The 21980-nt window shown below is 43.8% G+C and overlaps 1 protein-coding gene across 2 annotated transcripts in view; it reads left to right on the plus strand.

Moving 5' to 3' along the window:
• ELAC2 (elaC ribonuclease Z 2) overlaps window positions 1–21980 on the plus strand; it is a 309189-nt gene that overhangs the window by 35522 nt on the left and 251687 nt on the right. For both annotated transcript variants that reach the window (XM_086930589.1, XM_086930588.1), the window contains exons 2-4: window positions 14171–14221; window positions 14308–14378; window positions 16425–16489. In XM_086930589.1, coding sequence (XP_086786715.1) covers window positions 14171–14221; window positions 14308–14378; window positions 16425–16489 — 187 coding nt within the window. The remainder of the gene's footprint in view (window positions 1–14170; window positions 14222–14307; window positions 14379–16424; window positions 16490–21980) is intronic.

Raw genomic sequence — 21980 nt, forward strand, 5'->3', positions numbered from 1 at the left:
GTCGGTGAGAAAGCCAACTCACAGCTTGCATTAAGTATTTGTGTGATTATAGGTACCCACAAGGTGACATTAGATTTATAGAAGTCCACAGGGATCCCATCAGGACCTGAGGCTTTCCCACCTGTGCTTAGTGAAAGTGCCCTGCTTACTTCGTCAATATTTAAGTATAAATCTAATGACTGATTGGTAACTCCTGAGATGTTGATATCTTGGCCATTAGTGGTACAGAGGCCACTGTAGATCTTGGAAAACAGTTTGACCCATTGACCCGCTGTAATGGCTACTTCGACTTTTAGGCCCCCAGCGGGAGTCGGGAATGGTGTTTTAACAGCTTTCCAAAAGGCGGCGCCATCTTTTGATTGTGCCGCTAAGGTAAGCATCTCCGAGGCTTCTTTCCGAAGAGCATTCTTCCTTTCTAGAAGAGCTGATTTATAATACTTTCTAGCCTGTCTAATTTTGATAATGTTCAACTCCTGTTTCAACTGAGAATGTGCACAAGTGCAGGTTAAGTCAAACAACCGCTGGGGGGGGAAACTTTTTGCCACCTTGTTTGAACATTATATCCCATACCGCAGTTGCTAAGTCTTGGAATGAGGAAAGATACTCTCTGGGGGATGCTAGTTCTTTCAAGCAAGTGTCAAAGGCCGATCTACATCTTGTGATTTATTTACTACATCAGGATCCATCATTTCCCAGCGAAGCGTGTATCCATTGACTTTGTCAAGTTTTAGGTTAGCTAAAGCCTCATTACCACCTGTTTGTCTCTTCCCTGGCTACTCTCAGGAAGAGTCATCGTAATGCACAGAGGGAAATGATCACTTACTGGGTGTGTATCGACCGAGAAGCTGAGTAATCGAGAAGCAAACATATTTGATAACAAGATCTAATCTTTTGTGGAACAAAAGCCTCTGCCATTAAAAGTCTGCGGCATCAGTACAGGTCTGGTGTATAGGTCATTAGCAAAACCTAAATTTAAATTAAACACCAGTTCATTAAGAAGTTCCCCTGTGCTTAAGTGACAGAAATGAGTGTTATGTATGCCTTCCTCCGCATTAAAACCACATTTCCTCAAAGGGACACAGCACACAATTAAAATGCCCACACATAATATGCATATTTTCAGAGCCCTTTTCATTACACATACTAAACTCTTTTTATATAGTGTATATTTACCACCTTAGGGACACTATCAGGTGGAATATTATTATAAAAATTAACCAATATTAATGAACGAGAAACAGTTGAATAGAGAGTAGTTGATGATAGGTGGACACGAGCTGGGACTCAGTATTAACAAAGTTTAGCTTGTTGGATACATATATACAAATCCCACCTTTAGCTCTGCCATGAGATCCTCCAATTGCATCATATTTTAATATAAATTCAGACCGTAAAGGATTGCTAACCTTGGAACGTAGGCCCGATTTGTTCCAAGATCCAAGGCTGCATCCAGTATTCGTATCAGTAGAGGAAGAGCTGCCAACCACCATATCAGGTGGATTGCCAGCTTCATGACTTGTCTACTGCTGCAGTTTAGATCGTATGTTAGGTGTTAGTTGTGATGATATCTGAACCCAAGTGGTGGAGCCATTGAGTTTTAACTCATCCCAGTGGGTGGGGTTTCTGCCCCAACAGAAAACATATTCTCCTGGGCTTCGACCACTTCAACTTTCCCCGATGGTAGAGAATTTAGCTACTCTATTAGGGTGTAAGGTCTGATTGCCTGCATTAACACCCTATCTCCCAACTGCCTTCCTAACCCGCTAGTAGAGCTTCAATGATTCCTTACATATGGTTGTCAATCAATATCGTCCAATGTATTAAAGATGTCAAAACGATTACTAATTGGGACAGAATATCTTGGATGGCTACCCTACCTACGTTCCTTCTCCCTAGAGCCATGCCATGAATACATGGATGGCGAATAGAAATGCCCCAGGGGTTATCTAGCTAGCTCATCAGTTCTAATTGGGCCTTTGCCCGCCCTATCCAGGATTAAATGGACAAAATCCGGGGACTTAAATGATAGGACAATACAGTCCCCTTTAAGTAATTTCCTTGATTGACCGACACAACCAATTCTCAGTGCCATCTTATATTCTGACTATAAAGAGTTGATGTTGATCCCTGTCCTGGCACTAAGAAAATGAAGAGATTTGTTCCGCAGAGCTGACCAGTGTTTGTTATTACTAACTGGCAACGTGGGGACATTAGCCAGCACCACGGTGTACGGCGTTACTTCTGGGGGTAGGTGTAGGTTTGTAACTGAATTCTGGATGACCTTGCGTACAGGGACTTTCTTCTCGTTGGGTTAAAGGGCGGGCCGCTCCCAGGTGTGTACCTTTATCCCTGCTTGCATTATTGCTGGGTGCTCCCTGTACGGGTAGAACACAACCCTGTAACACACCACCCATAGATGTAGAGGGCACTACAAATTGGTTGACCCTTATCGGGGCCACTACACCATGGCTGATTACTAAGTAAAGTGGCCTCACTCCTCCCAAAATTCACCAATGTTAATTGCGAGGGAGTCGATATAATGGTTTCTAAGTTAGCTAGCCTTGCTTCAATATGGATGAGTTTTTGAATTACAGTATCGAGATGAGCAGATAACATTAATTCCAGCTCGTGTGGAGAATCCTTCTTTTGTTAGGTTATTTGAGGATTCCACGGTGGCCCCCTCATTCAGAGCCGGTATTTTGCCTTGAGTCTGCTCAAGGCGGGATTGGGAGGGTTTTCGACCTGAGTGTTTTGGCATGGGCTGAGCTGGTTTGTGACTACCCTGCCCTTTCCTTTCTTAGGTGGAAGCGCAAGGGTATGAACCTGCATAGTCTTAGCCTTCTGACCCCTATTTGTAACTGGAGACCTAAACATGGTTTCACTAATTACCGGTACCATCACAGCGAAAGACCCCGAACCCATGACATCTAGTTCATTTGGAAGTAGTGAGATCTCCACAGACTCCACCACACTGGGAGATGGCAGAGTGGAGGGAAGTGAATTTTGCGTGATTGGGCGCTGTGGATCCAAGGATAGCCTCCTTTCAGTTAGTTCGATCTCGTGGATTAGGACTGATTCGGCCCTTAAAAGGAAGGCGTCCAGGGTTCCCACAACCCTCTGCCCAGTTAACTTTTTACTCCTATTAAAGTCCCGCAATGCAGTAAACCCCCAGGAGAGTCAGGGCGGCTTTTCAACCATGCCTTGTCCTTAACACCATGCGCGCGGGCCGTTTTCCCGCTGTGCGCTGAGTTTTTGAAAAACCCACGGTTCATGACGAGCTCAGCTCGTCATGAGCGTACGACAGGCGTAACTCATGACGAGCTGAGCTCGTTATGAGCGTCTAAGGGATTAATGTTCCAGCAATAGGTTTCCAGCAAACTCGGTCAATGGAGTGGCCCCGCCCGGCCTTCTTCGGCCTCTGACTGGGCCAGACAGGCCCGCCCTTAGCCCGGGCTTTGCCCGGGCAAGGCACGCAAGCGCACGTCCCGCGCAGCGGGAGCCCCCTGGATGCTTTTAGCTGCACCTCCTGGTGCTCTGATGACGCTGGCGGGTGCGCAAGTCGCCGCAAAGGACCCTGGGGAGTGTAGTTCTTTCACCCGCTACACTCCCGGCCTGCTCCTTGTCTCCCACTCTCTGTTGTGGCTCACGGTGTTGGAGTGCTGGCTACAAATAGGCGTCATACTCAATGTTATTGGAAAATGGTACAGGATATTGCATTCTGTACCGTTTTTAATAACATAAAATACAAGTTACTAACTGAGTTTGCACACCTTCAAAGCAAGTGGAAATGTTGGTGAATGTCACATTGGACATTTATTTGACCTATTACACTAACTATGGTTCTTGTGGCAATTAGGGTGATCCTTGTGATCCATTCATTCACCCTTTCAATTATACATCCATCATTTCTTTCATTCCTCCACCCTTTCACCCCTCCTTTTACAGATCAAGCCACGCCTTTACCCATCCATCTACTCTTCCACCCATCTATTTACCCTCACCCATCCTTCCACTCACGCATCCATCCATCCTTTCTCTCATGATCGATACATTCACCCATCCATACATCCTTTCACTAATCCATCCAGCCATTTACCCACTCCTTCACTTATTCACTTACCCACCTTTTTACATTAATTATGAACTGAGCCTTTGTCTACTGAGATGCAAACAGAAGAGGCCCATACAGAACTTCACCATCCCTGTAGTGCCTAAAGCAAGGGGTGGGGGAGGGTCCAGTATGCCCCTCCACATAGGCAAGCTGAAAACTTGAAAGTTGTGAGTCATGCATGATTCACAGTGCCAGGACGTGAGGTGACTGTGACATGGTGTTGTTTCCAGGGCTTGAAGTGGGATGAAAATACTGGGGGTCTCTCCGAGGGGCGGGTCTGATGTAATTAAGGGCGTGGCTTAAAACACCTACGCTAAAAATATATGTTAAGCATAATGTGCTGCCCGACTGGCATTTTGCTGTTTCTATTGTTGGATCCAGTAAAATTAGACCTACAACAAACCAGGACTATTGGCGTTGTCAATGGATGCTACTTACGTAAAATAAATAAAAAAGCAGCAACTAAGGCTTTGTTGTATATATTATTTAAAAAAATGCTTCCACTCTGAAATGATGAGACTGTGTAAGAACTCAAACCTCTTCTTTCCCCAGCCTCTCTTCATAAACTGGGAAATAGCACCTTAGGCGTTTTTGTACATTTCTTCCATCTAACCCTAACGGAATCCCCTGCCCTAGACCGTGGTAGGAGGAGGCCCCACATGCTATAACTGCTCAAATTGGCCCTTTGTCATTCTGTATGTGGCAGTCAGTCAGCATACAGAATGACAATGGGCAGGGTGGGGCTGCTTTTGTGCTCCGAATATGAATGTGAGGTGGCCCCATCCGGGAGCTGAGGCCTCTTGCAGAAGACATCACCTCTGCTTCCTGCGAGAACCTAAATTACAGACAAAAGGTGTCCTTAAAAGGGATCCTCATGGATAACGGACTTGAGGTCCAAATTACGGACGGTCCGTGAAATTTATGGAAGGTTGGTCACCCTAGTCCTCCCCCTCCACCATTTCTTTTTGTTCCTGGCTTTAATTTTACAAACCAGTACCTTGTAGAGATTCAATTCCTCCTTTAAGCCAATCTATTTGATAGCAGTGATGTGTGAAGGTAAAGTGAATGTACATTTTCATTGTAAAAGGAGTGATTGGCTGAAACTTATGCGTGTCATATGTTGGTATTCAAGGAATGAGGACCCTGACCTGCAGTTTTTACTATGTATTATTGCAACAGAGGCAAAAGATGGAGTGGTACCTTGACAAAAAACTGGAGGATGTATGATGTTACAACGCAATCATTTAGATTGCAGTAGATTACATCGCTGTTTTTACATCGCAAGTCGTTACAATGACTTGCGCTGTAGGGCGCTGGACTTGGAAATAGTATGGTTTACTATTCCAACTCCTGCCTACGTACAGTAGGGAAGGTGTTGGAATAGTAAATCATACAATTCCTTAGTCTATATCACCCTCCAGTGCAAGTCGTGGTAACGACTTGCGTTGTTAAAGGAGCAATGTAAATGTATTGCGGTGTTTTCACCGCGTTTGTTAAGGTTGTTTCCCCAAACTGGATGGTCCCTCACTGCAACTACCCTTAACAGTTTTCAATGCAAAGTTACTCTCAACCATTGCATACAGCAGCGTGGCCATGAGAGGGCTGGATGCTTGAAAATTGGATATAGCGCAGATTAACACCTTTAGGCAAGTGTTCGGCTTGCTTCAATACTTCTTAGCCGCACAAGTCCTGCTTGAGTTTTGGCTTACAAAGCAAGATCTGGCTAGAAGAGCAACAAAATTATAAAAGTTGGTATAAGATCAGTTGAGCAAAACAGCAGACAAAAACCACCTGCTGACTTAGATAGTAGGGCGGAATATCTCACCTCAATCAGTCACAATGGAGCCAAGTTATTCAATGGGTACAGTGACAAAAACACAATTCAATAGATGTGTTTAATGAAATATGATACATTATTTTTATTCAAATTTGAATATACAATTTTTCAAGCACACATGTTGATTGAGTTCAAAAGATATTCCATGAAAACCACATATAGAACAAATACATAAGTATTAAAACACTCGCTCCATAGAAAATTATACATTACCTCCAAAGAAACAAACTCCTACTCCCTCACATATTGCACACATCACTATCCTACCACAAATATCATTCATACAGTAAAACACCTATAAAAACAAGACTGAAATGACAATAGAAGGTCACAGGACCCAAGATAATTCTCTTGTTTTAGACCACGTGCGTCTACCATATATTCAGTACTACATAATAGGTCAATGCTGTCCAAACATAAATGAACTCTGGTATGCTGATCCTTGGTTTTCCGCCCTAGGTATGCGAGTTTCGGTGAGGACCCTGATATTGGTCACATGTTTAGGGCAAAATACAGCAAAATCCACCCACAAAGGGGGGGGGGGGGGGGGGGGGGTTTGAACTAAGGCTGTTTGCTGGGCGAGATCGAATGAGCAAAGTATCATGATATCGGTCAACGAATGTCCCTCGTTCTGTAAAAAAAAGGGCATCTCCTTAACAAAATCCAATACGCCTTGGAGGAAGTAAGCAGGGGAACTAGCCAGATCCCATGCTTCTTTGTGTAGTTCATACAAAGATGTCCCTAGAGTTGGCCAGCATTAGAGCCATAGTACTAGCCTATTGGGCTATCTTTGTCCCCAGGCCCTGAATTCAAAGTCTTTGCCCACTTCTGCTCCTTTCGTCCTTCTCCTGAAGCCATTTCACTCTTCTGCTTCATCCTTGCCAGATGGACTCCCAAGGCAGTGTACTGACTTCTACATTGTAGTGGGGCAACACTCCTTCCTCGCTCTCGTCTTCTTTTGTCCACTCCTTTAGAGGATGAGCTTTAGAGCAGCATTGAGCGCTGCACGTACAGCCAACATAACCCATGTCTCTAAGTCTGTGTTTGCGTGCATGTAGCCTGCCTGTGCATTTGGGAGCCTGTTTACTGAGCTGTGTTCATGTGTAGTTGTTGCGGGCTGTGCGTGCATGGGTGTCTGTAAGTATTTTGCGTTGTCTGTGCTTGTATCTTTCATCTGGCAGGGTGCAGATGTATATTGTTTCTGTTTTAAGATGGTTGCCTTACTCCATTCCATCACGGACTCAGTTTCCAGGTCTGGACTTTTGGCTTGGGAATGATTCTTATACTCGGGTATGTTTAATGGGTTCGATGGAATCAAACCAAAACTGTAACAACGATAACGCATTAGGTTGTCCTTTGAAATCCCACCACTGGAAACTGTCTAATTTTTTTTTCTGGTGTTCGTTCACTCTGTGGCTTGTTCCTGAAACAACAGATCCAAAGGTGTCTTGTTGATTTGATTGAATCTTTAGGACCACAGCAAAACCTAAAGTATCAAATGGAAGGAAAGCTAATAAAAGCTCAAACAAAACTACGAGTGCGTTCTAAAATGAGCATAAATAGAAATAAACGACAAAATTATTTGTAAAGTACATAAAACCATTGTTGCAGGTTTCATGTGCTCACTTCCAGATATGAGTGCACATATATTTATTGAATAGTTGGCGCCGCTGGTCTGGACTACAGCTCTGATTGAAAGCAGCAGTTGCACGCTTGTCATGACGCAATATTCTTTGTGTCTATCATACACAAAGCAGTTTCAATATTGGCCAACGGTAAATGCACAACTCTGGTCTTCATGCAGGACCTTGAAACGCTGCCTGAATACGCCACATGATGCATGCAGGCTTCCATCGCACTCACGCAAAGTAGCCTCTGCATATACACAAATGCATTTTGGCACCCTGGTTATGAAGCGCTTTGTAAATGCAACTTGCCCATCAGTTAAAACACACTTTACATTAAAAAAGCGAAATCTATTGAGTTTCCAAATGCTTGTTTGATTTAGCATTTTCTTTTTCTGCACTTTAAAAGCAGTAATGAAGGATCCTACATTTGCCTTTAGTTAAAATAAATCACTTCATTGTCAGATTACAAGATAACAATTAAGACTCTTTTTAGGTCTCGGCGTCAACGCGCGGAAGCGCGTCTCCGCCGAGATCTTATGTCAGGGACTATGCTTCCCAGGAGACAGCCTTGGCCACGCGCATTGCCTCTTCAAGGAGGCGATTTCCGCTGGCCACGCACTCGCGAACACGCTCAGCTGCTGTCTCCTGGGAAGCAGCTACACCACACGCGCATGCGCAGAAACAGCGACAGACACACACACGAGCGCTCATGCACGCACGCACCCACACATACAGCGAACCCACCCCCGGCGTCGCATGCATACACACACACACACATGTGCACCGAGCATCCCCCCCCACCCCTCCGTTGTCGCACCCCCCCCCCACCCCTCCCCTCCGCCGTCGCACCCCGCCCCCCACCCCTCCGCCGTCGCGCACACACACACGCAGACATACAGGCATTCTCTTCCCCCCCCCCCGCTCCGCTCACCGGTCAAAGGCCCTCTGACCGCGGGGCTCTCCCTCGGTGCTCCTCCAGGCACTCCGTGGGCGCGGGCTTCACAAAACGGAAGTCCCGCCCCACGATAGGTTTCGCTTGCAGCTCGTTGGGTATAAAAGCTTGTCGATCCAAGTGTGTGTGTATTGCAGATGTTATCCCTTTTTACAACAAACCTTGACCTCACCAGAGATTCGTAATTGTCCAAACATTCCTCTATCTTGGTTAGTTTTTGTGTAATAGGAGATAGCAAGGTAGTTAAAATACTCTCAAATGTCTTCCACTGTTCTAAATCACAGTTCGAGTTAATACCATTTCCCGCTGCATAATTGGTATCACCATCAACCAAATCGGCATTAATTATAGGACTGCCCTCCTCGGGTGAGACACTGTCACGGGTTTTGTTCGACCTTGCCACTTTTGCTCTACAAGGCCTTTGTGGTCCTCCTCCCCGCTTCCTTTTTACTGCCGGTTCCAGAGTTAATCATTTGGTAGAGGTTTTTTTATTTAGGGATGTGGCAGATGCACGTGTAGAGACGCTGGCTGTAATGTTACTTTGGGTCAGTGGCGATTTTGGGGAATCCTCTAGTGTTCCAAGGGGATATGGAACTTCAACGCCAACCTCAATATTAGTCGATGGTATAATAATGATTACATCTTGATGAGCTGGCGAGCGAGCTGTAGCTATAGTCCCTAGGGAAGATCTCCTATTTAATAACGGGACCAGAGACAACAGATGCTCGGTACAGAGGTCGCCCTAAGAATAAACTGATCAAGCGTCCCCACCACGCTGCCACCATGAGAAGTACCTAGGTATTTCCTTTCCTGTTTGCTCATCTTTAATAACTTAAGTGAACTTAAGCCAACTGGTAATGCAGAGTAGTGAGTGCAGAGTGGTAATGCTGAGTAGTGAGTGCTGAGTAGTGAGTGCTGAGTAGTGAGTGCTGAGTAGTGAGTGCTGAGTAGTGAGTGCTGAGTAGTGAGTGCTGAGCAGTGAGTGCAGAGCAGTGAGTGCAGAGCAGTGAGTGCAGAGCAGTGAGTGCAGAGCAGTGAGTGCAGAGCAGTGAGTGCAGAGCAGTGAGTGCAGAGCAGTGAGTGCAGAGCAGTGAGTGCAGAGCAGTGAGTGCACTCAGCACTTACTACTCTGCACTCAGCACTTACTACTCTGCACTCACTGCTCTGCACTCACTGCTCTGCACTCACTGCTCTGCACTCACTGCTCTGCACTCACTACTCTGCACTCACTGCTCTGCACTCACTACTCTGCACTCAGCACTTACTACTCTGCACTCAGCACTTACTACTCTGCAGAGTAGTGAGTGCAGAGTGCAGAGTAGTGAGTGCAGAGTGCAGAGTAGTGAGTGCAGAGTGCAGAGTAGTGAGTGCAGAGTGCAGAGTAGTGAGTGCAGAGTAGTGAGTGCAGAGTAGTGAGTGCAGAGTAGTGAGTGCAGAGTAGTGAGTGCAGAGTAGTGAGTGCAGAGTAGTGAGTGCAGAGTAGTGAGTGCAGAGTAGTGAGTGCAGAGTAGTGAGTGCAGAGTAGTGAGTGCAGAGTAGTGAGTGCAGAGTAGTGAGTGCAGAGTGCAGAGTAGTGAGTAGTAAGTGCAGAGTGCAGAGTAGTGAGTAGTAAGTGCAGAGTGCAGAGTAGTGAGTAGTAAGTGCAGAGTAGTGAGTGCAGAGTAGTGAGTGCAGAGTAGTGAGTGCAGAGTAGTGAGTGCAGAGTAGTGAGTGCAGAATCTTTTGATTTAAAGAAAAAAAAATGTCATGAGCAATGCCAATAGCTCTACCTTTAATGATGCCGAGACCATTGCATTGCAAATGCTTGTTTTCCTTTGGACAGGTCAGCCGTTGGTCAAGGGACATGGCACTACCCAAGTCAGTCAGGATTAAGTGGATACACTCCTTCAAAGGGCTGAATTATTACTGTAAATATGTATTGTGTGTTTTTTTGCAACTCTTCCTGCGAATCTTACGCAGTATAGCAGTGTGTCTGTGTGCATCGGATACGTGAAGTTTGTTGCCTTAAGAAATATTCTTAGCCTTCCCACTAGAGCAAGGTCCCAGGTTGTATATGCAGTCCAATTAATGCCCTTCCCTACCTTTTTGTCTAAGGTCTATTGATTAGGACACGCTGACGCAAAAAGTCAATCCTTCCTAACCTGCCGTCTCTTTCGATCAAGCAGATTCCTATTCAGCTATGTATTGAGCTCTGCAGCCACATTGTAAGCATCGTGCAGATGAGGGGTGGCCGCGTCCCATCTCCAGAGGATACTTGAAATGACAATAATTCTAATAATTATTGAGCATTGTGTATTTATTTTGAGTTTTCATAGTGCGCTGTTTTCCTGAGCCATTTAGTTTGGTCCCCGAGTCTTGGGTCCATTGAGATCCACTGTCTAGGTCATTGTACCTCCACGATTTTTTGTTCCACCTGAAGAATCGTTGGCAGACGTGTTTTGCCTTTGCTGATTGCGGGTTTCAGGGTGTGCATAATGTGTGACCAGTTATGCGTCTGAATCCCAGTAAGCCTTGTGCGTGGTACTAGAAACTTTAACATTTATTAGTGCAACTTCTGGGAGCCAGTGGGGATCTTGGCTGGCTTTGTTCTGTTGCTGGTTTAGGTTTAGGTTTAGACCAATTTTATCTCCAGATTCTGGACCTTCTGTAGCCTATTGGCCAGTGTCTTTGGGAAAAGAGTAAATGAGAAAAATCAACTAATTTTTCTGAGATACCTTGCGCACTTTATAAGACCTTAATTATTTAGCTAGATAGCATTTCAGTTAAATTTTAATTGAACTGTGGACCTGCCCACTATGTTACAAGCCGCAGACTTCCCCAGAGAAATGTTTGCCACGTTCTAGTAGTCCAAACAGCATTAAAGAAAAAAAAATACATAATACAGTTCCCTAACAGAAAATAAAAACACTGCATTAGGCGAAATGACACAAGAATGATAATTTTCAGATCATGGTAAGGGATATGATGTTTAACGTTTTTTAAAGTCCGAAAATGCCACTAAAAACCGGAATGTAATGCCTTTTTGTTATAGTCTATGTGCATAATCACAAGACGACCACTGGAGGTCAGTCTTGCACCAAAGGAAAAACCACCAGTAAATTGTTATTCCTCACGGAGAATGCAAGGGCATGGACAGTGTTACCTTACAGACTGATACACTCCTATGTTTTCCGTCTTAGGGGTAATTGACTTGTCTGGCATAGCTTTCTCCTACAGCCAAGAATCCTAATGTCTTGTATATGCTGGAAAAGCCAATCCCGTTTTCTCCCACAAATCAAAAACTTACATGGAAATATCCTAGAGTCTCTTTCCTTCTACAGCTTCCACATGGTCCAGTGTGGTACACTCTCAAGTAGGTAGCTAGTTCTTACACCCAAGATGGAGTCCTTTTTCCATGTGAGCCTTGTGGCTGTACAGAGGGCTGGGCAACTGACGCTCGGAGGGCACGTCCTTTCCTTGTGTTTGTGGTGAGCTGGATGAACCTAATTTCTCTATGTATTTCTGAGCAGAATCTAACTTCTGAGTCTTTCCTGTTTCCAGGAATGTTCTAATGAGTTGGTTGAGTGTCGCGATCCGGAGTCTATTTGGTGGGAAATCTGCAGGCATTAGAAAAGGAATATCACCAGCCAGCCAGCCCTGTTTTGTACCCTTTCCTGTTTGCTTGCCCATGAATTGTCCCAGAAGCCTTAGTTCAAGGTGGCAGTATACTGGCTCCTATGTTCAGAGCAACCTGGATCCACCCCTCTCACTGTGTTGGACAATGTTTTTTCCAACTGGGAGCAGAGACCAATGTTTGAAAGAGATGCTTGGTTAAAATTGCTTTTCTCGCCAAACCTTTTCCTGACGTACCTATTTAAAAAATAAGGCCTCGGCCCTTTGTTTGACTGTCTCTTCCTTTCTAATTCCAACTTCAGAATTCCTAGGTAGGAGGCCAATGATTACTCATTCGCAGCATTCCTGCTGTCAGAAGCTGTATCATTGTTCTTCATGGCGTATTCATTGTGAGGAGGGAAGCCCAGCAGAACTAAAGTAGTTACTTTAGAAAATTAGAAATTGTGCTGCCTGAAACTTTCTAAAGTGGACTACCAATATATGTATCAAGAAGCTAACTTGCCAGTGCACTAGATTGTTGATGTGAAAAAGTCACTGGTCTGTGTCTGTGTGTGTGTGTGTTTTTATTTTTTTTATTATTTTAATAATCAAAACTATATTTGAGTGTGATCAGCATACTAGTGCCAGGAAACTCAGTAGAGTAGCTGTGCGCTTTATAAAACCCCGATTAACATAACATACCCTTGCAGATTTACCAGTTACTTCTCAATGAGTATAGCAACGGACCTGGGTTGATAATAAATAATAGCCATGTAAGGAATGATGACATTGGTACTCTGCATGACGCACTTTCTGAGGTAGGAAATGCATTGACCCAATTTGAAAGTCTTGGTTGCGGCGGGAGTGTGATCCATTCCAAAGCTGACCCAGAGTTCCAAAAGATTCATTGAGCCTGTTAAACTGTACCTCAAGGTCTATGGTGTATGGCTTCAGAGAGGTGAGGGTCTCATTTTTCTCCATGGACGACACCAGCTGTTCTTTTATATTAGCCATGGTGGCTTTGGTATCACTTGCTGGCCTAAACCAAGATTGGAAATCTTGTATGGTGATATTAAATGTCATGTATTGTAGCTGTCTTGAAGTGTCTAAAACCACGATGGGGCAGGGATAGGTTAGGTTGGAGATGGGCTTGTAATTAGGCTGGATTCTCCGGTCAGCATATGATTTCTTTAGTCGTGATACGTTGTGGGTGTTTCAAGGGGCCCGGTACGATTCCATCTAGTAAGGATGCTTTGATAAGGTTTGCGTGATCTGCCTAAAGAGAACGTAGGAGTGGTTTGTTGATCTGTTGGCAGCGTTCCACTCGTTTGTTGATCTGCTGGCAGCGTTCCACTCGTTTGTTGATCTGCTGGCAGCGTTCTACTCGTTTGTTGATCTGCTGGCAGCGTTCCATTCATTTGTTGAATGTTTGAATTCCTTGGACCCGTCTTCATCCTTCTTCCACTTTGGTCAGCGTTTTTAAGAAACGAAAGAGTGAATCAGAAGACGAGTCACAGAAGGGTTAGGGGATGGCTTTATGTTGCTGTTGATTGTGGTAAGTTTGGATTCAAAGAACAGTTTGAGGTCGTAACAAGGCTTTCAAGTCGCAAAAGAGGTGTTATTCAAGGCTTTCATATTGGTGCTCTCCCGTCTGATGTTAAAAAATCTCTGTAATATGATAGGTGCCCCCCGATTCATTTGGCAATGTGGGCTTTGTTTCCTTGTGATCTGTGCTTTCATAGCTCCACACCCGGAATCGCACTCTGGGTTCGTTTTTAAGCCTACACATTATCAACTAGAGAACATGTCCTCCCTCCAGGTCATTGATGCTTTGTCAAACAATTATTACCTTGAAAAATGAAACCAGGGCTATCGTTTGCCCTTCCTATTGCACTTTTGAACTCGTGCAAGTTGTAACTGTATGTTAGCTGATTTACAGCGGCATTACCCAAGCAAATCACGTTTGGTCACAAACGTCACTTTAAGTAGGTGGGTAAATATTTTTGTTGATGGACTGCTCTGATCAAATCTACCATTTTATCTAATTTTAGGTATCTTTTCAATTGTGGCGAAGGAACACAGAGATTAATGCAAGAGCACAAGTAAGTTTTCCTTGTCTTATGTCAAATGCGCTTTCTTGTTCCAAGTTAATGTGACCCATGCAGACCTTCTGAAATGTTCTTTACAGGTTAAAAGTGGCTCGTTTGGACAACATCTTCCTAACCAAGATGGACTGGGCCAATATTGGAGGATTATCAGGTACACCTTTTTTGAGGTCTCCAAATGTGAACAGATCACCATCACTTGGTGATTAATGTGTTGTATCCCCACTATGCTAATCCATTTCAAACTGTTTAGAGATGTATTGTATTTATTTACTTTTTTTAATTGTATATGTTTTTTGGATTTTCCAAGTAAGGCAATAAAAACAGTGAGTTAGTTAATAGCTTGCCTTTCTGACTTAACAAATGAGGTGATTTGACAGTTTTCATTTAAGCATATTTACCTTCACAATCAAGCTCAATATATTAGTATTTTTAGAGTGTTTCAATAGTAAGTATCATGAACACTGCGTGCCAACTGATAGTCTGTAGCCTGTATCTTTTCGGATTATTCAGTAGCAGACTATGTTCTAAATCTCTACACGCTTCAGCTGGGACTGCTTTTGATGTAGTGGATGTGGACTGGTGTGATGAAGGATGGAAACGGGTGGCATTCCTTCTATTCTTTTACTATCCCCAAAATGCTGAGGTTTGCCAGGTGGTCTTCAGGTTCTTCTCCAAGAAGATGTAACTTTCTGCATCATTTACTCGCAGAGGTACCAACCATACTACTACTAAAAGCAGGGATTGCGGGAGGTGTTGGAAGCAGAAAGTTACTGCATCTAATAAGGCATAATCAGAACGGCATCTATGCTTGTTCCAACTTAACCAAGCTAAGAGGGCTCTTGAAAGTCCTGGTGCTGTTATGTTGTGTGTAAGGCCACCACTTAAAGTGGCTTTTATGAAAGCAGTGCATTTGCTCCTTCTTGAATTTAACCTATAGAACTGAGGCCCTGTATGGTCCGGTGCTAATAGATCTTTTACGTTATGCTGGACAGACCTTTATTGGTATCACATTTCATTATATGCCTGTAATTATTCGTATATAACTGTCCTTGGTAGGCTTTTCCCACATGTTGTGTGTGTGTGTGTGATGGAGGTTAGAAGCAACGCAGGGGTGGCCAAGTTACTTACCTGAATAGCAAGTGATGCATGTTATTCCCAGCCTCAATCTCTTAACATCTGACTACACTTAAGCTTCCTCTTGTGTCTGTTAGTGGAGGTTTTGGAGCTTTAGGTATGCAGGGTTTCGTAGGTGGTAAGAATTATAAGCAAGTATGATGTGCATATAATTCTTAATCTTACAGTGATTTGGATCAGTCTGGAATCAACCATCTGGTGACATGGTCCCTACAAGATGGCATTGAGTATATGAATAGTAAAACTATTTAGGAGTATGCAACTTTTTTTCTGTTATTTTGTTTTTTAAAGCAAAGTTGTGCAGTATTCCAAATGTTTATTTTTTATGAAGTTTTCAAAGCTTCCTGGTATACCATTGCATTTTAAAAATCACATATGTGCATTGCAAGAGGATTTTCACAGCATATTAAGGCCATTTTCACTCTAATCTTCACTAGCGAATTTGAAAAATGTGTGGAGGGATTTCTTTTGCAGGTTTCCAAAGTCAGTATTTACCTGAGTGTAGCTTAACCAAAACCTTTCTGTTTGTGTTAAAGGATGAACATAAAATAAATTATAACAGAAGTTGCAATGTTTATAAAAATGTAATCGCAGCACTCTTGGCAACGTCCAGAAGGTTACAGAAAAGATCACACCCCTAATTACTATTAGAGTGAGCAGTGCTCACCACCAATCTCAAGTTCAGTGCCTTAAGCGTAGCACCAGTAAATGTGGCCTTATCTCCTGAATGGAGTATATGTAACAGTGTTGAAGACTGATGCCTCGCGTGAATAGATGTTCACAGAATCTACAACTATGAAGCCTACCTGACTGCAAATTCAAATAGACACCTGAAGGAACTACTTGCAATACAGAGCCGTATGCTGTCTAGCCTCCGGGTAAAGTTGAGATTTGTATTTTGATCACAGATAAAATACATGCAGAAACGTAATCTGACAAGGAAAACCATATGGTAGTACTTTTATATGGCGAAAAGTTAGGAAATCTAAATTTTATGGTTTAATGCAGGCATAGTACAAATCCTCATGTGACTGTCTTGTGAAGAAATGTCTTTTTCTTGTAGGAATGCTTCTTACATTAAAGGACACAGGAGTTCCTAGCTGTGTTCTGTCTGGGCCCCCTCAAGTTGTAAGTAAATTAATCTAGGTCTTTTTAAAGATACCTTTGTAATTGTGCTATGAAATTGACTTTTCCCAATCCTTTTTCGAATTATGATCTTGTTTCATCAAAGTAACAAAACATTTTTTTTCATTCATATATATAAAAAAATATTTTGTTAAATTTTCTGACCGATGCAGCACAGTTGCACCATGACCAATTAGTCCGATTTTCGTTTCTGGATGTCAGATTACTTTACTTCTGGCGAGGGGAAAACAGCGGTGCCGTACAAGTCACGTTGATAAATACAGGCCTCAGCAGGGCCTGCGAATGCAAAGGGTTCCACCTTCTGTGCACGGAGTCCTCAGACTACGCAAAGAAATTGGCACGGAAACTGGAAATACAAAAACATAGTTTAATAAACCTTTAAAGGTGGTACTACAGCACACACAACACTCTACTGCATTGTACAAGGTAGAACAAAGAACTCAGACATGCGGTCCCCTTTTATACACAAAGAAGGGGCTCATAAGTAGGCGGTTACAGCTCAAAACATGATTTACGACCAAATATGGACATTTCTTGAACATGATCGATACATGGGTGGAGTTAACGGTTCTTGAGACCCGCCGAAATACGCATTCCAATCTATGCTAATTAGAGACAGATGTGACTCCTACTGAGCATGCGCTAGACGCACAAAGAACTATTTATAGCCTGTTGCTGGGCAAACTCCAGGGATGACAATCAGTGAGGTAGGACTCGCCTCGTGGCGAGCACATGGAAATGTATAGTACACAAGATGGACGCCAGAAAACAAAATGGAGTCTGGCCGTATTTTAAGAACGCGCGGGAAAACTAGAACAAAGACACGATAGCATGTCTTCAGTAAATGCTTAATACTATCGCTGTTTTATTTACAACAGGCGACCCTTTCAGCATTTGCTGAAGACATTAGGTTGTCGTGGATAATCTAAACACTCATCGTTTATATTGATGCTCATCATTTCGGCTATCTCTCTAGTTATAGTTTTCTGATGGGCAGCCTCTGCAACAGCTTGTTTATTAGGCACACAACATGAAACACATAAAGAACATATCATTGGACTACATTGAATACATACACAACACATGAATAATATGGCAACAACTATACAAAGTCCAGTGAGAACCTTACAACCCCACGTGGAGATCAAAGTCCGGAACCAGCCCGAAAAGGTACAAGACCCGTTTTCAACATGTAGATCAGCTGCAATTTTATGTAATTTGTTGATGGCTTTGTACACAGAAGGAGTATGGTCAGGGATAAAGACACAACAGCTACTTCCAATAATTCTACAAGCCCCACCTCTGTCTGCTAACATTACATCCAAAACCATTTGGTTCTGTAATGCAACAATCCTAGTAATTTGCAGCTCTTCAGTGAGATTCCCAAGGGCTGCAGCAGTCTGATTAGTAACAGCTTCCACTACTCTTGTTAATCGTCGTATCTTTCTACTGTTCAGAGCAGCTCCCACAAAGAAAAACAATCTTAAGTTGAAATCTATATACTGCTGCAGACTGGTGTCAGTTTGATCAACGTCATCGACAGACAAAGTTCGCTTGTATCTGTTTACAGTCACATTGTTCGGTAATTTCAAATCTTTATGATATGATGCAGGTGCCAAGAATACAGGTGGCAATAAAAATGATACATAACATACTCCGGACCATCCTGCTGGTAATCAATAATAACCTTTGTTTCCACATACAAAGTAAGTATTATGAGAGGCTAAGAATGTGCTGTTGTTCAGGCCATCAATATTCAATACAACAATACAATCACTAACACCTACAGGGATATGGCCCACACTCTCTATACATAAATCTGCTTGTGCTTGGGCCACAGAAATCACGAACTTCTCCTTTCCAACAGTGTCTCTAGTGTTCATAAAAATATAAGGCGTTGATTCGTTGTCTGGTCGATATTCTTCCCACTCCCATATAGTTCAGTTGGCTTGTGAATAGCCTTCTTTATCTTGATGGCATTCTTTATTCAGTCTGAAAAGCAGTCTACCCACAGTGGGTTTTCTCGTAGCAAAAGCAAAGTGTACCATGCCCTACAAGAGCCATTCTGAGAGAAAGGGAGAGGTATGAACGGTGCTCCCCCTTTCTTTTGATGGGCCGGCATCATCCGACATATCCAGCAGTTCGTGGCATTCGTAGCAACGTGGATATGATGCAGCATTTGAATGAAAGTATTATTCAAATACGACTGTCGAAGTTTCAACTCTTGATATGGAAGTGTATGAAAGAAATGCTCATCTGGGACTGGAGTAGAAACGAGATATAACTCACGGGCAGGAGCTTTATCCTCTACAAACCACATGATTGTAGCAACAACTGCTACAACGGCAATGAAACCTACAGAACCAAAAATCTTCTTCTCATCCATTCGAACAAATGTACACACAGTATCTTCCTGAAACTAAAGTGTTGTCAGAACTCTTACCCCTAGGTAGCCGTTGTTTTCTTCACCAGCGGGAGAAGACGGGTGTCACTACACTAATGCAGGGCTGATCTCCCCCCCACCGCCCCCCCCTTGCCTCATCGGCTCTCCGTTTCACTGACCTAGGGACCGTTCTGACAACTTCTCACACAATTGCAGGCTCCTTTCTTGGTCGCAGATTATATCTTCTTGATCCAGGGATTGTCGGGTCCGGGAAGAACTCCTCAGATTCATCAGGTACCACAGCACGGCCTCTTTCCGCAGTCAAGATCTCTCAATGGTCGGTCAATACTGCAGGCTCCACCAGGTCAGGTTGCACCTTCCGGCAATGGATGGAATGAATCCAGTTTTTCCGGTTTGTGACTCGGACAGCTGTTCTTGTGGCGAGAAGAACCTGCTCGGGACCACACCACCTCGGTTCCAGACTGCTCGACCTCTCAAAGGACTTCACAAGGACAAAGTCACCAGGCCGGAGATTATGGCCTTCTCCTGTGGACCGATCCGGGAGTGCTTCTCGAACCTGTTGATGAATGGAAACCAAACTGTCAGTTAATTGTGCCAAATAATCCTTAATTAAAACGCAAGGTACCTCGTACACTGAGCTTGGTTTGGGCACCCCCCCCCATATGTTCATGGGACGCCCGAAAACGATTTCATAGGGCGTTAAGCCCTTCCGAGAATGCGGTACTGATCTGATGGCCAGATGCTTTGCCTTTGGCATTATTGTCTAAGTCAGAGAGGTAGAAGCCTGTATTTCCGCTATTTTGAGCTTCAACGTGCCATTATATTTTTCCACCAATCCTGCTGATTGTGGGTGGAACACTGCATGAAACTTTTGCGTTATTCCAATTCCTTTCAGGACATACTTCACAACGTCCGCCACAAAATGGGGCCCGTTGTCACTCCACAACAATCTACAGACACCATAGCGAGGAAAAAATTCCTTCAACAGCACCTTAGCAGTAGTCATTGCAGTATTGTCCTTCGTAGGGTATGCTTCAATCCATTTGCTGAATGCACAAACCATAACCAGAACATACTTTGGATTATTACAGCCTTACAGCTGAAATCCATTTGCAATACTTCAAAAGGTGAGTGGGTGTTGCAAATCCTCCTGCTGGAGTTCGTGTCCCTTTTCCTGGATTGTATTTAAGACAAATCATGCAGGTCTGTACTACTCTCTTAGCCGTGCTAGGAATTTCTGGATGCTCCCAAACGTGCGTAAGCAATTTCACAATTGCAGAAGCTCCAACATGTGCTAGCCCATGTGCCATCTGAACCATAGGTTGTACAAAAGCTGTGGGTAACTTCCACCTATCCATCTGCTTATTCCTCCAACAACCTTCGTCGTCCAATTCTCCATCTTTGGACCATTGCTCTCGTTCTTTATCAGTAGCGGTCTTTTGTATCTCTAACACCTCTTCCCTAGCATCATGCCACCGCTCAGCTTGTGACTTCACAACATACATTGGAGTGGAGCCAGGCTGCAGCGCAGTTTCACGTGCTACTCGATCTACAAAAGCATTTCCTTGTCCCACTTTATCTGTCACTTTCTTGTGTGCGCTACATTTCACTATAGCTATTGTCTTCGGATAGGTCAATGCAGTCAGGAGGTTATGTACTAATTCTCCATACATTATCTGTGCTTTCCTTCCAGAGCAGGCCGAAATCGTGAGCTACTCCGAAAGCATAGCGGCTGTCCGTATAGACATTCACGCATAATCCTGTACTAAGCTCACACGCTCGTGTCAACGCTATCAGTTCTGCTGCTTGTGTCGATTTCTGCGGTATGCGTGCTGTCTCCACTATTGTGTGTAGCGTAGTAATTGCATATGCTGCTGAAGTAGTTCCACCTGGTAATTTCAAACAAGACCCATCCACCCACAGCTCTCCATCCACATCTGTAAAGGGCGTATCTTGCAAGTCAATACGACCCTTTGTCTGTTCCTCAGTCACAAAGACACAGTCATGTCTCTTGCGCCTCAGACCGAGTCACGGGAAAGGGCAACGACGTAGCTAGATTCAGTGTTGCACATCTCTTCAATGTAATATGAGGAGCCAACAGCGTTAGCTCGTATCCTGTTAGACGAGCACTAGTTAGATGCTGCGTCTTTGTTTGATTCAAAAGGGCATCAACAGCATGGGGGGCCAACACCAACAGCTTATGAGATAACACAATCCCCTCACTCTGACGTATTGACACAGCTGTTGCTGCAACTGAGCGAAGACAACCAGGCAGTGCTCGAGCAACAGGATCAAGCATTGCCGAGAAGTATGCACAAGGGCGCTGTTTGTTGCCGTGCATCTGCACTAACACTGATAATGCGCATCCATCTCTCTCATGTACGTACAATGTAAAAAGCTTCGTGTAATCAGGGGTACCTAACACTGGTGCTGAACAAAGAGCTAGTCGTAATTGTTGGAAAGCATTCTCACACTCATCTGTCCAGGGAAGGGGAACTGGAGTATCCTTTGTCAAAAGTGCTAACAGTGGTTTAACTATGTATGAAAACCCTAATATCCACTGTCTACAAAAGGAGGTGAGACCCAGGAAGGCTCTAACATCTTTCTGCGTGGAGGGTGCTGGTGTATCCAAAATGGGTTGAATGCGATCTGGTGTAAGTGCACGCCCCTCGTTAGACAAAAGGTGACCTAAGTAGGTTACCTTTGGTCTACAATATTGCAATTTCTTTTTCGATACGTAGTGATTGTGCAATGCCAAGAAAGTAAGCAAAGACAAGGTACACTCCTCACATTGTTCAGGGGTGTCAGCTGCCAACAAGATATCATCGACATATTGTATAAGCGCCACTCCTTCAGGTAGAATGAAAGAATCCAATTGTCGTTTCAATGCCTGACTGTAAATGCTAGGACTCTCTGTATAGCCTTGAGGAACTCTGCAAAATCTGTACGATCTATTATTCAAAGTGAATCCGAAAAGATATCGGCTGTCAGGATGAATAGGGATCGAAAAGAAGGCATTCTTCAAGTCTATTACTGAGAACGTTGTTGCAGTTGGCGGGACCAGAGTAA

This window comes from Lissotriton vulgaris, chromosome 7 (genome assembly GCF_964263255.1).
Source record: "Lissotriton vulgaris chromosome 7, aLisVul1.2, whole genome shotgun sequence".
Lineage (NCBI taxonomy): Eukaryota > Metazoa > Chordata > Amphibia > Caudata > Salamandridae > Lissotriton > Lissotriton vulgaris.